This window comes from Hyperolius riggenbachi, chromosome 4 (assembly GCF_040937935.1).
Source record: "Hyperolius riggenbachi isolate aHypRig1 chromosome 4, aHypRig1.pri, whole genome shotgun sequence".
Taxonomy (NCBI): domain Eukaryota; kingdom Metazoa; phylum Chordata; class Amphibia; order Anura; family Hyperoliidae; genus Hyperolius; species Hyperolius riggenbachi.
Window position 1 is genome coordinate 218,183,616 of NC_090649.1, and position 16,945 is coordinate 218,200,560.

Consider the following 16,945-nt stretch of genomic DNA (forward strand, 5'->3'; position numbering starts at 1 on the left):
TCATTGCAGTGCAGTGACCGTTTTGGAGAAGAATTAGCTGCTTTAGTCAATTATCTAATTTTAATTAGCAATATAATAATCCTTTTCCTTTATATGCTGGAGTTATTTCATATATCCATTAATCTGAAGCTGAACAATAAAGATTGTGCTGTATCCCATGTTATGTGGTACAGTAGCAAGATGCAATCTTTTAATTTTTAAAATATTTATTACAGTAAGGTTCTGGGGTGTTTTCTAAATCAAAATTGTGGTGGCTCAGAATTGAGGTTATTGGGAGGAGCTCATATTGAGATACCCGATTACCTCCATCTTGCACAGAGTAACAATTAAAAAAGATCCATTTATGACTATGCAAAATTCATTTCACAGGAAAAATAGCTTTTTTTTGTTTTAGATCTGTAATTTCATTAAAATATGCCTTTTTGTACAATTTCCTTACGAGTATACTATACATAGGAACAGAGGCCAGATTTGCTTCTTTGATGTGTATTACTACTACAGGTGAAAATATTATTTAATTGAATTAAATGAAATCTAAGGCAAAATCACTATTGGCCTATCAGAGCCTGTTCCAGTACCACAGTCTGGCCAGCCAGTAGCGTAGGCTAGTCAGAGCTTTTGTTTTCCTACACATAGTAAAGTCCAAACTATATTTTCCAGCTTCACTGCATTACAATCGTAACCATATGTCTTCTTGAGAAGGCAGAATTTGAAATTTAAACATAGTAGATGAGTAGTTTTAAGATTTCAATATGCTAAGAGGAAACTGACCCTAGCCTGGCAATGGACATTTTAAGTTGCAGGCAAACTGCTTAACATTTTCACCAATAAAGATGATTGTTTAAACAAAAAAACCCTTTCCTTGTTAGTTTTTTTGCCTCATTTGAGCTTTCCAACAAGGTTTTTAGGGGAGCACCCCATTTTACACTAAAAAGTTGCATTTTAGCACTCCAATTACTAAGCTATTAGATGGTATATTTAGATATGTGCTCAGAGATGTGCTTTAATTTTTATTACAAAACGACTTTACTTCATTTTGCTTCTATTATAACCTCTCCGATCAGGAATTTAGTTTACTGAATGCATGTGATTCATGCTAGAGGATTCAAGTTGCTGTGGTCAGCCATGAAATGCTCCAAATAATATAACATGCAGGTGCCAGTAAAAATAGGAAGACCATAAAATCAAACAGTTCCTACCTCCTGTCGCCATTTGTGAGCATTTGCAAATACATTTGTCATTGTCTGCATCCTTTGTGCTAAAATCATTTCCTGGTTGGCTTATGCTGTTTATTTTGCCCGCTGTCCCAGTATATCCTTTGAGGTGAATCCTGTGGTAAATGAAAATGGAAAGAGAATATTAGATGGAAGTGAAGTGTTTTGTCGGTACACATAAGTGGAAAGAATCTATCACCATCTGCAACGTGAGGATTTCCAGGGTCTGGCTTCATGTTCATTTTGTTTCTTCCTTAAATCCCGTTGCTACGTTCATTCATGAAATGTTTGCAGTGTTTGGAGAGAAACCGCTTCTAGTGTTGAGAAAAATGTGGGTAGTGTTTTTGGGAATATAAAAAACAAATTTGACTTGTTTAAAATGCATACTCGTTACGGCCTGCAGTATTGTGGTATATCAGGTTCATCAGTACAGCCATGAAATGTCAGCTAAACCTGACTACCAACAAAGAGATTTTGCAAAGGACTCTGGGGAAGATTTATCGAAAGCAGTACAAGGAAAAATGAAGTGCAAACATGACTTGTGGCCAACTACCCACTTTTGCACCAGTTTTTATTTCTCTTAAACTGTTTTTGATAAATCTGCCCCAGAATTTATTGCAAGATGGAAGAGCAATACAAAGATGGGATACTAAATTGTGAGGGGGATAAAAAGCATATGAGAATAAGGGGGGCATGAAGCAGTGACATTGGTTTCATGTCATCACATCCATGCTTTGACTACACGGTTATAGCTTTACTTCACCTGACTAAGAAAAGAATACTAGGCAGAGCCCCTGTCACTTGTCTCAAGCAGTGTACCAGGTTTCAAGGGACTTTTTACCTCTGAACCCTTTATGGAATGGCTTGAGGCTACAAACCAACCCGATCCATTCCATGTGGTGAGAAAAGGGGCAGGTATATCTGCATCAGTGGACTGAGAAGTCTTCACAGCCACCTGCTATGTGTGCTCCAGTTTGAATTCCTACTGCTAAGATTGGAGCTTAGACTTCACCCACCTGGAAAGTAGCCTCAAATAAACATTGCCTTATAATGTATAAGGCACATTTTCATGTTTTTCCTGTTAAGTTTTTAATTGTCATTTTTGGCTCAATAGCATAAAACTTGCTAAAATTCATGTTTAAGTAACCCAGGGGTCATACCTCTTAAGGTTCTGTATGGATGTAAAACAGTGGAGAACTTTATTTCTTTTAGAATTTTATAATTGGTTAATAGCTGGACTATTGCCGATTAACCTCCTTGCCGGTTATCCCGAGCTCAGCTCGGGGTAACCTGCGCAGGAGGATTTCTCAGGCCCCACTGGGCCGATTTGCATAATTTTTTTTTCCCTACACGCAGCTAGCACTTTGCTAGCTGCGTGTAGTACGCGATCGCCGCCGCTCGCCGCCGATTCGCCGCTACCCGCCGTGCCGAGCCGCCCCCCCCCCCCGCCCCAGACCCCTGCGCAGCCTGGCCAATCAGTGCCAGGCAGCGCTAAGGGGCGGATCGGGGTTCCCTCTGACGTCTATGACGTCATCCCGCCCGGTCGCCATGGCGACCGGGGAAGCCCTGCAGGAAATCCCGTTCTCAATGGGACTCCCTGCATACTCTGATTGCCGAAGGCGATCGGAGTGGGTGGGGGGATGCCGCCGCTTAGCGGCTATCATGTAGCGAGCCCTGGGCTCGCTACATGATTTAGAAAAAAAAAATTTTAAAAAAGTGCAACGCTGACTCCTTGCCGGATTTTTTAGACCGGCAAGGAGGTTAATAACACACATCTACAGACGGGACATGCTGCTAAGTAAGCACACATCTTATGAAAACTGCATGTATCCTGGTATTGCTGCCCATAGATGGTATGCATACATTGAAAATTTGTCTCCAATTCCTTTTTCCTTTATGTATTCATGCAAAGATCATGTGACCTCTTTCTCCCCTGTTTTCAGCAAACAGTGTCCACTGTTTGTGTTGGTAATGGTGTTGCTGGGATTTATTGGATTAGCAGTTGGTATTTGGAGGTATATCTGGTGAAAGCTAAACAAGCCTCGATTTTCAAATGTACCCGAGGTGATGTGACATAATCATGTGAATGTACTGTGCCAAACATATTAATAACTAGGCTGCATTTATTTATTTATTTTGCCTGAACGAGTTAACCTTCAGGCATGCAAGTCTCATTCCTTCCCATCATGCTCTTGTCAGATTATAGCATAACCCTCACTGATAAGGAATTACAGCCACAAAGCTCTTGCCTAGCAGAGAACACCGTTTGACTGCAGGGGATAGATAAAAAAGGTCACTAGTTCATATACAGTACTTTAGCTCTGGGACACTTTAGACTGCCATTAAATGGACTTTGTAAATATTTAAACATAAAATAAAACCTTGGGATATCTAAAAAGGTAATTTGTAGAAGTATTAGGAATTAATACAATGGTTTATCTCCTAAACATTAATATGTATACTCACCCTGGAAAATAACCAAAATGTTAAATCATTTCTTATGTTACTTGCTCCTGGGCTTCTTATTTTTGAAAGTACTTGTTTATCTCTGGGCCAAGCCCCCCACCCCCCATACACAAAGCAAAGATGATATAGTGCAACTGAGTGGGTCAGGTAAAACTCCACTTCACAATGCTGAATCACTCATAAAGGAAGTGTGGGATTAATGTGTATAGAACAAGGTACACTTTTATTTATTTTAGGAAAGCATTTATGAAGGTTTGTTACATCTAAACCAAACTTTAAAAAAAATATTTCTGCCTAGAGTTCAAAATTAATGTTCAAAATAAATAAGATCTTCACCTTTACACTCTTCATTAAAAGCAGTTAAGAAGCTTTATATATAGGAAATGTTTATGTTCCTAGGAATGAATTCCTCTCTGTTTCCCTGTTTATAGATATGTCAGATTACAGTATAGAGAGTTGTTGCTATATTTAAACTGCACTTTCGAGATGTATCACATTTCTGCTTAAATTTCAAGAGGAAATGCCGTCTTAGCAGCTTAATCTGTGGCATTTACTTTGGAAAACTGCTATTGGATGATGGAAGTGACCCTTAAGTATCACTTGCTCCCAAACTATTTAGAATGTCTTGCATTAAAAAATATAATAATAAGTTATAACTTGAACCAAATGATAAAAATATTTGGCTTGGACTGAAGACAATCCAATGTTGTTCCCTTCCAAAGGGATAAGTTGGATGAGTTGTAATCCTGCAGATTTGTTTCCTCTGTCGGTTTGTATTTAACAAGCCATGAATAGAAATTATTCTTTGGCTGAAGTATAAACTGCAGTAAAAGCTGTACGCCATATATGAAGATATACTTGTGTACTATAATATGTGAATGCTTTATTTAAAGTTTCTCCAAGATGATCCAGCACAGCTCTTTTAATCAGAAGATTATTTTATTGGATCATAAAAATACAAACATTAAAGCTGCATAGTGGCTACGGTCCACCGTTTCGGACCATCACAGTCCTTGTTCACGCCACACAGCCAAATGAACAACTGCAGACATGCTCTTTATATAGTCAAAGCTCCAACAGGGCAACCAATCAGAGGAACCTATGCAAATGACTGGACCTGATGGGGAACTACAGGGCTTGTCCACAAAAGGGTGCCGCCCTCCCACTCCATTGGTCAAACATTTTGAAATGCATGATGTCACAGCAGAAACATAAACATATAAATAGAAACATTTCTAACTCTGATCTATAGCACCTCTTAAACATCTAAAAAGATCCTGGGAGGAATCCAGGGCATCCTGATGCAGAGGGCATAGGTTTGGACGTGTCATGTACAGTGTAAAACTGTAAACGAAAGAACACCGAGCGCTGCCCGCCGTCGCCATGGCAACCACCGTCACATGACAACCAATGCGGAAGGACGTACGCAATAACGCCTCTACTGGCGTCCTATTGCCACCGCGATGCGGAAATACAGACGCATAGTACGTGTATAAAAATACGGAACAGACACAGACAAAAATATGCATGCCCAATGCTATCAATAGGTGACCTGGGCTCAACCCATAAAATAACACCCCTAGTTCAATAATGCATAATGAAAAAGTGCAAAAGAACCCATGATACAAAAGTGACAATGAGAAGGGGACCCAAAGGACACCCCCCACCCCCAAACAACAAACCCAGAGCCATGGAACATCTACCATACAAAATTTAAGTCGTATTCCTTATTTAATTTATTTAAACCTTACAGCGTTCGTTGAAAATCTACATAGCAAGTGCAGACACATTCGTTTGGTGGTCAACGCGGACCGGGAGAAAGTGTCTTTTTTGGACACGTGTAAAAAGGATGGGAAGCTTAGCACGGACAGGAACTCGGTGCTTCATTTTGACAGCTTCCATCCACGTCATCAGGTGGTCAGCATTCCTAATAGCCAGTACGATCGGGTAACGAAAATTGTTGGTGACACCCAATTTTTACACTGTACATGACACGTCCAAACCCATGCCCTCTGCATCAGGATGCCCTGGATTCCTCCCAGGATCTTTTTAGATGTTGAACAGGTGCTATAGATCAGAGTTAGAAATGTTTCTATTTATATGTTTATGTTTCTGCTGTGACATCATGCATTTCAAAATGTTTGACCAATGGAGTGGGAGGGCGGCACCCTTTGTGGACAAGCCCTGTAGTTCCCCATCAGGTCCAGTCATTTGCATAGGTTCCTCTGATTGGTTGCCCTGTTGGAGCTTTGACTATATAAAGAGCATGTCTGCAGTTGTTCATTTGGCTGTGTGGCGTGAACAAGGACTGTGATGGTCCGAAACGGTGGACCGTAGCCACTATGCAGCTTTAATGTTTGTATTTTTATGATCCAATAAAATAATCTTCTGATTAAAAGAGCTGTGCTGGATCATCTTGGAGAAATTGTACGCTATACCCTGTGGGTACAGGGGTGGATCCGCTGCACGCCTATTCCCCGACATCGCTAGTGTGCGGTCTTACACATCTTTGTGGCTGTTGCTTTATTTAAAGGACACCTGTAATCAAGTTAATAGGCTTCACCGATGTTCCTATGCCCCCTCCTTTGCTTTAAGGTCTTCTAATCAATATTCAACTTTGATGTTGAAGATTGCTTGCGGCCGCACTCCTTTCCATGTATGAGTGCAGCCGCACTGCGCAGGCGCAAAGTATGACCCGTTCCTGCACAGTAGAATGGAGCTGCTTGTACGTGCCTTTTTTCTCTGTGCATGAGCAGGTCCATGCTACTGTGCAGGCACGTACCCACAGGTGCCTGCCTTGTGCAACCACTCTGGACATGGAGGGGTGTGCGGCCACGAAGCTGAGTGGCAAAAGATTAGGGAAGCCTTTGGACAATCTACAGGCTTCTCCCTTCTGACCTATGCAGTGTTCTCCCCCAGGCTCTTTTAGCCGGGTGCTCGACCCGGCTATTTTTGATGAGCACCCGGCTGTCATCGGCTCACCTCCTCCTATGTTATAAGCAGAGTTGTGCACAGAAGCACCAGCCCTGCATTTTCTCATATTGCCCCACCCGGCTAGAAAAAAAGTCTGGGGAGAACACTGTCTGTGTAATTATTTTCTTTAAGTTACAGTTATAATTTAAGCGTTCCTATACCCCAGAGAAACCGCAAAAACTGGATGTGAGCAACCTTACTGGTTCTCCCAGCTGCCACCCCTGCTCTTACATATCACCAAAGAAGCACCATGGTGCCTCTCTCGCTCTCTCTCCCCACTTGTCCATCCTGTGATTAGTTGTGTACATGAGTGATGATGATGTTGTGAATGGCATACTCTGAAAAACTGGATCTCCTGCATAGGTAGAACTTGCGAATCCTCTGAGAGGTATACTAATGCAGGGCTTTTCAACGGTTTTGCAAATTTTAAAACTTTAATTTGCATGAAAATTTTCTAATACCACCAGTGATTTCGAAAGGTTTCAACAACTCGCTACTCGCTGTGCTGCAATGCGGAATGGTTCAGACCTCAGATCAGTGGTAACCTGGCCACAGTCAAGTGACAGTGATGTCACTTCCTGTATTTGAAGTATAGAAACACAAACAGAGACCGCACTCAGAAGGCTTGTTCAATCACTGTATTGAAAGATCAGAGCAACAGAGGCACACTGTGTGCCTCTGTTGCTCTGATTTTTCAATACAGTGATTGAACAAGCCTTCTGAGTGCGGTCTGTTTGTGTTTCTCTGCCATTGCTCTACACAGGAGTGGTGTACCTGTGAGAGACCAGCACCGGCATTCAGTTCCAGGTGCCCTGGACTGCCACACGGGTGTGGAGGTGTGAATTTTCTACTGTATTTGAAGTATACGTGCCGTCACTGTGCACAGCTCGCCTGGCTGTCTCTTCACCGCTGATGTGAAGTCTGAAGTACATTATGCTGCAGAGCAGTGAGGTATGAGTGTGGGGGTGAACTTTATGGAAGCAGGACAGGACTAGGATAAGTGGTAGGCAGGCGATTAAGCATCGGGCAAACCCAACGCGTACCACCTGGCCAACAGCAAAGTACCACCAGTGGTATGCATACCACAGGTTGAAAAGCCCTGCACTAATGTTTGCAGTACCAGCAAATCAGCACAGTGTACCTCAGCATAACATTTAAGGAGTCTTAAACCCTGTTCCTAATTGTTAAAACTTCTGATAACACTTTATTTATGTTGTTATTATTATTTAGTATTCATATCCTTTAAACCTTTAGTGTTGTTTCTTGTGCGCTGTGTGTATTGTCTGCGTATATAAATCTACACAGGACCGAAGTTTTCTATCCAATGGAATAATACAGTTTTAAAAATGTATATAGATAAAAGGTGACATGTCTGTAAACAACTTACTTATATTTTTGTGCCTCCGTTCCTAAATAAAACTGGTCATATAGTGAATAAGCCTCATTTCCTTCCCAGTCCTTCAGCTGGATCTTGAGAACGTATCGCTGTTGGTTGGTGAGTTGGGACACAAGTTCATTTCCAAGCCAATATTCTCCTGAAGGATCGCCAAATCCCTACAAACAATAAAAATGACTTTAGTTATTAACCACTTCCCAACTGAGGGGTTTTACCCCCTGACCACCAGAGCAATTTTCACCTTTCAGCGCTCCTTCTATTCATTCGTCTATAATTTTATCATTACTTATCGCAATGAAATGAACTATATCTTGTTTTTTTCGCCACCAATTAGGCTTTCTTTAGGTGGGACATTATGCCAAGAATAATTTTATTCTAAATGTGTTTTAATGGGAAAATAGGAAAAAATGTGGGAAAAAAATTATTATTTTTCAGTTTTCGGCCTTTATAGTTTTTAAATAATGCATGCTACTGTAATTAAAACCCATTAAATGTATATGCCTATTTATCCCGGTTATAAAACCGTTTAAATTATGTCCCTATCACAATGTTTGCCGCCAATATTTTAGTTGGAAATAAAGGTGCATTTTTTTCAGTTTTGCGTCCATCCCTAATTACAAGCCCATAGTTTATAAAGTAACAGTGTTATACCCTCTTGACATAAATATTTAAAAAGTTCAGTCCCTAAGGTAACTATTTGTTTTTTTTTTTAATTGTAAATTTTTTTTTTTTTTTTTAATTACAAAAAAAAAAAATTGGGGAGTGTGGGAGGTAAAGAGTTAATTTTTTGTGTAAAACAAGTTTATTTGTGGGTAAAAAATGGTTAGGGTGTAGTTTTACTATTTGGCCACAAGATGGCAACATTACCAATTTGTTTCATGCGACCTGCAAGCGTCCTTCCGGACGCTTGCAGGAAGTAGAAAGAGGCTGAGACTTTATTTTTTCACAATGATCGCGCTGCTCAGCCGAGCGGCAGCAGATCATTGCGGGGCTTAGATCAACGAACGGGAATGGATTTTCCCGTTCGTTGATCTCTGGGCGAGCGGGCGGCGGCGTGTTTACTAGCGCGGGCAGCGTGTTTACGAGCGGGAGCGCGGACAGCGGCGGGAGTGCGCAAAGTACGGATTTCTCCGTCCCTGGGGGTGAAAGGATGGAAAAAGGGGCGGAGAAATCCGTACGCGCGGGGGTAAAGTGGTTAAAAGGCAAACTTTCAAAGTGTTAAAGAGATCATCCACTTTCAAAATTAGCTGGTGGGTTTTCAGGTTCATACCTTTTTGTATTCTTTCCATGTCCTGTGGAAGTCAACACTGCCATCATATCGTTTCTGGATAATAGTCCATCCACCTCCCCCAGTTTTCATGTCACAATATGTCTGAAAGGAAAATAGAGAAGCTTTATTAAAAGATTGCCAAACCAGTTTGATGTTTTAGAAATTGTTGCTGCAAAGTCCACGTAACCCAACATGTATTTTCTGCAATAATCCTATCACCACTACTATTTATCATAATGTTGCAGAATATACTTTATTCAATATATCAAAAATAACACCTAAAAATACTAGATGCTAAAAAAATATAAAACTTTGAGACCTTGAAGGCTGGGGGATAAAGAAAGGGAACCTCCACAAGCAATTGGCACTTCTAGACACTAGTCTATTGCACAATCATTATTGCATTGTTGAAAGATTTATAAAAGTCCTCCATTATGTCAGGGTTGTAAAGATCAGAATATTTTAATCTTCTTCGGCTGACCTCATGTGTCAGCACTGGCTGCGGTGCTTATAGCTCCATCCTCATATGTATGTCACTTGCTTTTTTAGACAAAGACCCTGATTCATACTTGAGTCTCCCTCCCAACATTGAAGGTTCCTAGTTAAACATCTCCTACACCAGCACATTTTAGTGTTTACTTTGGTCTGATTGGACTTCTTGGTCCTCTGAAGAAGCTGTCATTTTGGTAGTCGGACACAACCAACAGTCTGTGATATGACCATTAACATGAAGTAACCTATTCAAAGCAATTCTTTAAATTTCATAATTTTTCATCCACATATGTCTGTTCTACATTTGTATGTTTATTTTATTATTGTTACTTTTCCACATAACACTCATGCTTCAACCAAACTGCAGGGTGTTGCTGGTTTGTTTATTTCTTACTTCTGTGATTCGATTCTGTGACATCTTCACTGTATATAAGAAAATTGTGTTTTTAAAAATGCATGTTGAATTCTAATCAGTTTTTCGGTTGTATTTCTCCATTAAATGATTTTAAACTTTATTTTCATAACCGTTTAATAACAAAGTTTAAAATTACTCATACATTATCTCCATTAAAAAACAAAATAAAAAAAACACAGTTCAGCTTTCTTTTCTGGTCCATTTGGTTTGCGTTTTAATTTTTACACACATTGCATTGCCTCCTGGGGGTGGGAAATGCCTCTTTAGGCCTTATATACACTTGAGCATTTGGATTGCTACATTTACTCAAATATATTACATCTGATGCTTTAAAGCCATAGCTCAGGGTCTTGTTTTTAAATGCACATTGGTGGAATATATCATAATTTGCAATGCCCAATGGTTTGTGCATTGTACATAAATGCTTTTTGCGTTACCATATTACCTTTTATTACCTTGCTGAATGGGTTTGCATTGATGACTTCCTGTGCCAAATGCAGATGCTTTTAAGCTTGACTGAACAACAATCTATATTCCCCTGTTCAGTCATTTCCCACATTAGTCAGGGATGAGTTGGAAGGGGGCACCAGCCAGTCATTCTGTGCAGGCACTTTTCTGACCCTGCTCACCTGCTCTGCACTGCTACTGAGAGATTAGCTTGGTGACAAGCTCTGCAATTATAACTCAAGATTGTCCTCACCAATTCCTGTCTAGTTCTTCACTGCTCAGTGCGTTTTTAAAACGTTTAACCCTTCCCACAGGTTCCCTAGTGTCTTCATAGAAAGGTTAAATAAAAGCAGTGAGGAATGGTTTCTTATTACAGACAGGTCATAGGTGCTTGTTGTGACTATTATAAACACCCTGGGGAGAATGAGTGATGGATGGAATGCTTTATTACACACTGAGCCAGGTGGATCTCTGCAGAGTTGTAGCTGCAGTGCTGGGCACAAAAAGTTGATATCTCTCAGCAGAAGTGGGAGGACGGTGTGGTCAGGCGATCGTCTTTGCCCTGATGAAGGAACTCCCAGTCTGCTGGCAGCTCCACACTTAGTGCCCAATTATCTGGCTAATTTTCCAAGGGAATTTCTCTGGAAAGTCTGCCTAAAATAGGACGGTCGCTAAATAATACCATAATCTCCTATTTACTAAAAATAGAAACAGGAAGGGTTAGGCTGGGCTTTAAGATAATATTTTGACACATTTGTAAGTAAAAAAAAAAAAAAAGTTAAACTTAACATTTAAAGAGGCTGCATATTAACATTTGACACAGTATACTAGTATAGTTTATAATCATCCTTAAAAGTAGCAAAGCATTGGACCATGTTACCCATCAGTTGGAAGAACTGATATCATCCTTTGTTTGACAAATGCAAATGCATTGATCATGGCTTATTTAAAAGGAACCCGAGGTGTGAGACCTATGAAACCTGACATATTTCCTTTTAAACAATATCAGTTGCCTTGCAGTCCTGCTGATCATTCTGGTCAGTAGGGTCTGAATCACACACCTGAAACAAGCATGCAGCTAATCTTGTCAGATTTGTCATATACGTCTGATCTGCATGCTTGTTCAGGGTCTATGGCTAAAAGTATTAGATGCAGGCGCGGAGCTAGGGGGGGGTCGGGGTAGGACGGGTGTCCCCGGGCGCTAGGTCCCCAAGGGCGCCCCCAGCTCAGCTGCAGTTTTTTTTAATAAACAATTCTTTTAATCGATACACGCTGCTAGGCAGCGCTCACCGCCAGCCGGCCCGGAATCCGGATATCCCCATCCGCAGTCAGCGGGTGACGTCACACATCATGGTCGCCCGCCGCACCGCTGCGCAGCGTCCATATAGAAGTGGAACGCTGCGCAGAGCGGCAAGTCAGCACAGAAGAGGCGCCGCCAGCCAGCGAGCCAGCCCAGCCCGGTGCATGCGTGGAGCCCCCAGGTGAGCCAGTCAGCCACCCGGACATTACTTCTGGAGGGGAGAGTGAGCGAGGGAGAGCCCCCTAAGGTGCTCACAGCTCTCCCTCCACTGCGCTGCTCCCCTCCTGCTGGGGGGAACACCTGACTACCTATTCTGGGCACATATACCCCCTGGCTACCTATATACCGGGCACATATACCCCCTGGCTTCCTATATACCGGGCACATATACCCCCTGGCTTCCTATATACCGGGCACATATACCCCCTGGCTACCTATATACTGGGCACATATACCCCCTGGCTACCCATATACTGGGCACATATACCCCCTGGCTACATATATACTGGGCACATATACCCCCTGGCTACATATACTGGGTACATATACTGGGCACATATACCCCCTGACTACATATACTGGGCACATATACCCCCTGACTACATATACTGGGCACATATACCCCTGGTTACATATACTGGGCACATATACCCCTGGCTACCTGTTCTGTGGACATCTCTACCCCTGGCTACCTGTTCTGGGGACATCTCTACCGCTGGCTACCTGTTCTGGGGACATCTATACCGCTGGCCACCTATTCTGGGGACACCTATAGACCTGGGGCTATCTATTTTTGGGAACCACTGCTGTCAGATTGAGTGTATTTTGGGGAACTGCTGCTAGGTGAGAGGTGTCTACCATATTAAGGGGGCATCTGCCTATTTATGTGAAATGCTGTCTATTTATGTGCCTCATGACTGCTGAATTTGTCTTGTTGGGGGCCTCATGGTTACTGAATTTGTCTTGCTGGGGGCCTCATGATTTGTTGGGGGCCACAAGATCGCTGAATTTGTCTTGTTGGGGGCCTCATGATTGCTGAATTTGTCTTGTTGGGGGCCTCATGATTGCTGAGTTGGTCATGTTGGGGGCCGCATGATTGCTTAATTTGTCTTGGAACATGCTGGAAGGTACATACTGAGGGAGAGTGGGTGAGCGTGAACCTGCTAACTTCCTGCACATTTGGCTCCACCCATAACCACGCCCACATTTAATATGTGGCCACGCCTCTTTTTTGGCGCGGCGCGTAGCGCGCCGCACGCTTCACCTTAGAGAGCGCATTAATAGTCTTTGTCCCCGGGCGCTGAAAGCCCTAGCTACGCCTCTGATTAGATGCACAGGATCAACAGGACAGCTAGGCAATTTGCATTATTTAAAAAGAAATGAACATGTCAACCTCAATATCCCTCTCACCTCAGGTTCCCTTTAACCACTTGGGGACTGGCATTAAAATTTCCCTTCAGGACCAGACCAGTTTGCCTGGTTTAGGTGTCCCCAGTTTAGATAGCCAGATATAGGTATTCCCAGTATACATAGTCAGACATGAGTGTCCTCAGTATAGATAGGTGTCCCCAGTATAGGTGGCAGCCATTACTCACCTCCTAAGATCCAGCGAGGAGCAGCTGACCCCAGCGGCTCTTTCCCAGACATCCAGGACCGCACTGCCACTAAGTTGCAGGTCCCGGTTTGATGAAGTCATCAAGCCGGGGCCCAACACTAGAGGCAGAACAAGGCTGGATGCAGGGGAGAGCAGAGGAGAAGGGATGATTGCCGGGGGTACGTCGCTGCTGCGCTTCAGTGATCACTATGATTGGACTGCGATCATAGTGATCACGTGATTAGGAGCCAATCGTTATGGCTCTTGATCAGGGAGGGGGAGATGTCATATGACACCTGAATCTTACCTCTCAGGTGCGTACGATTGTGGCGGGACTTACAGGACGTTACAATTACATCCTATCAGCCACAGACAGCTACACAGAGGACGTAACTGTAATGTCCTTGGACCAGAATAGGTGATCGTTGCATCTGAATATTTGGCCAGTACTGCTATCACAACAGCTGGGGCCATGGTGATTGCTTCCTGCAAGCTCCTTTGTATAGTGGAATGTTTGAAGAGAATATAACACTGGGAGGGATAGACATCACGAGGCTACACTGGGGATTATTCTGCTTTAAGATGACATCTAGATGAAATTATAGGGTATGATGACCTTGTAGAACAGAGCCTGTTGAGTAGTCATTTGTGTCTGCAGTTTCAGTAAAGACCCTTATGCACACAGCTGTGTTAACAGGTAGTACCCACTCCTACTCTGTGAATATTGGTTTTATCTCTCTCATGTTTTTTTCTGTTTTATCGTTTTTGCACCCGACCTCCTTCTCTTCAAGTCTTTCAGTGATGTCTGTGTTTACTTAGGTCTGCATTGCTATATAGGAGTTAAGAAATACTGTGCGAGTGTCTTTTAAGCCTTATCTCTAATTCATCTCTTAAAACTAAAAGGAAGGGGGAGAGTGATATGAAAGATGTGCAGTAGCATTTACACTGAGCAAGATTTGCAGTGCAGTACAACGAGTAGAATAAGTTCAATGCTCCCGTTAAAATTAATGTCTTGTTCTTAGAAGTAGGCACAGCTGTGTTGGGTAAAATTTATTTCACGCACAGACTATTATCAGTGCCAGATATCTTACATTCTTTACATTCGACTGTCTATTATTTTCCTGTCTGAAGCTTCTGTACTCCATGGCTTGTCTCTTGCAGTTGCAATCATTCCATGACCTGTAGTGTACACATTTAAAGTACTCTGCGTGTTTAACAAGTGGTAAATTCCTCTACTGGACTTAGCACACAGCAGCTTCCCCTGACTTATGCCCCTGCAGTTTCAGCTTTTGCCGGTGAGGAAGCCATCTAGCTTGTTAGGAAAAAACAAGAGTGAAAACGAGAAAGAAAATAAAGTGCTTGTCTAGTAGCATCTCGTAGACCCCGATGTGGATGGCATAAACAATGGAAAATGAAAACAGGATCTCCGTTTACAAGTTTTCCTATATGAGCATGTTGTTTTCCAGCTCACAATGCAATAGGATCCTGATCAAAACATGTCTGATTTTTCAGAAAATATTTTTTGTTTTTATGTGCTGTAAAGATGATGTACATTGTGTGTTATTTTACACAAAGGATTTCAATCTCTTTGGATGCAGTATTAGCCCAAAACTTTCCTGTTTGTAAAAGAACCCAACTACTAGCAACATACTCAGCATGGCAAACCGTTTGACTAATTACTGTCCTAGCTCACCCTTGTAGGTTTTTCGTTATTGGTAAAGGTGACTTTGTAGTCACACAGTTTCGATATTTCATGCAGATGCAGATTTGCCCAAATATGAAGCTGCCAGATTGTAGGAGTTGCGTCACCGACACAAAGCAATCACCTGCTCTTACCCACCACCTCTTTCTGCCATTTTCACAGAAACGCACATTTAAAAACCCAGCTAGCAGGTAAAAAATAAATGCAAGATTAGTTCATATGCAATGCTGGAAATGTTAGTGTGCACCTAAGAACAACACTAGCTTGCAGTTATGCATGTGCTTGCAACTGTATAGGCCAGTGATGGTGAACCTTTCAGAGGCCGAGTGCCCCAACTGCAACCCGAAATAGACTTATTTATCAGTGCCAACATGGCTATTTATATTGAATACTGGCTGCCCGACCCCATGTGTGCGCCCTTAGCCATTTTGTCACTCCAAGCGAGAGAACCTGTGTCCCCTTGCCCCCCCCCCCCCCCCCCCCCCCGCCCGTGGTCCTCCCTCCCCTCATGAACACAATCGCAATGAGGCAATGTTTCACCATAAAATAATCATAAAGCAGCAATGTTTCACTAGAAAATAATCATAACGCAGCAATGTTTCACAAGAAAATAATCATAATGCGGCAATCATTCACCAGAAAATATTCATAATGTGACAATCTTTCACCAGAAAATAATCGTCATGCAGCAATGTTTCACTAGAAAAAAATCGTAACGGGGCCAGCGTTTCAACAGAAAATAATCGTCATGCGGGAATGTTTCACTAGAAAAAAATCGTCATGGGGCCAGCGTTTCAACAGAAAATAATCGTCATTCAGCAATGTTTCACTGGAAAAAATTGTAATGTGGCCAGCGTTTCAACACAAAATAACTATCATGCAGCAATGTTTCACTAGAAAATAATCGTAATGCGGCCAGTTTTTCAACAGAAAATATTGTAATCTGTAAAACCTGGCAGAAGTCTCCTCTCTCGGCGGCCTGCAGCTCCCCAATGATCTTCCTGCAGCCAGTTGAAAGTCCCGCGCTGACAGGACGTGCTGACGTTTGACCAGGCGCCCCTGTGAGCAGAGCGGGGAGGGGGTGGGGGCGGAGCATTCAAAAGCATCTCCGTGCACGGATGCTAGTCCTGCTCCACCCCCTCTAGATAAATGACATGCGGACTCGGAGTTCTCGGCGGCGGGGGTTATTAATCAAGACTAGTAATGGTGGCAGACACAGCACGCGTGCCCACAGAGACGGCTCCGTGTGCCGCTTCGGGTACGCGTTCCATAGGTTCGCCATCACTGGTATAGGCTATCGGCATGTACACTGATCCAGCATGCTCACTGATCAGTGATTGAGACTCCCGACTGGTTATGTTTACCTGGACGAGTGGATACATTGCCCTTAGCCACCTATTTGGTGCAACATGTCTGCCCACAAATGCGATGTTAAAATGGAGCAGAATGAACCCTGAACTGGTCCGCTCTGATCTGAACAGGAGTGCTGAAATAGGATCCAAGCCTTAGAGCTTGTCTCTGTTGTGTTTAAAGTGGACCCGGACTCTTGGACAGGACTGAAGAAATACATAGAGAAATGCACCCTGTATGCATTTGGAGAGCTTAGCTTGGTTAATTCCCCCTCATTTGTGTCCAATCACAGTTGTAATCTAATCTGCCCCCCCCCCCCCCCCCGT

At 42.6% G+C, this 16,945-nt stretch overlaps 2 protein-coding genes across 7 annotated transcripts in view; one reads left to right on the top strand and one right to left on the bottom strand.

Moving 5' to 3' along the window:
* The window catches only part of MCPH1 (microcephalin 1), a 664,091-nt gene that overhangs the window by 382,501 nt on the left and 264,645 nt on the right, over positions 1 to 16,945 (top strand). The gene's annotated exons all lie outside the window — the stretch shown is intronic.
* The window catches only part of ANGPT2 (angiopoietin 2), a 75,401-nt gene that overhangs the window by 3,131 nt on the left and 55,325 nt on the right, over positions 1 to 16,945 (bottom strand). The window contains exons 6-8 of the mRNA XM_068281355.1: positions 9,320 to 9,421; positions 8,041 to 8,207; positions 1,200 to 1,330 (exon numbers count right to left, since the gene is read on the bottom strand). Of these exons, the coding sequence (XP_068137456.1) occupies positions 1,200 to 1,330; positions 8,041 to 8,207; positions 9,320 to 9,421 (400 nt within the window). The remainder of the gene's footprint in view (positions 1 to 1,199; positions 1,331 to 8,040; positions 8,208 to 9,319; positions 9,422 to 16,945) is intronic.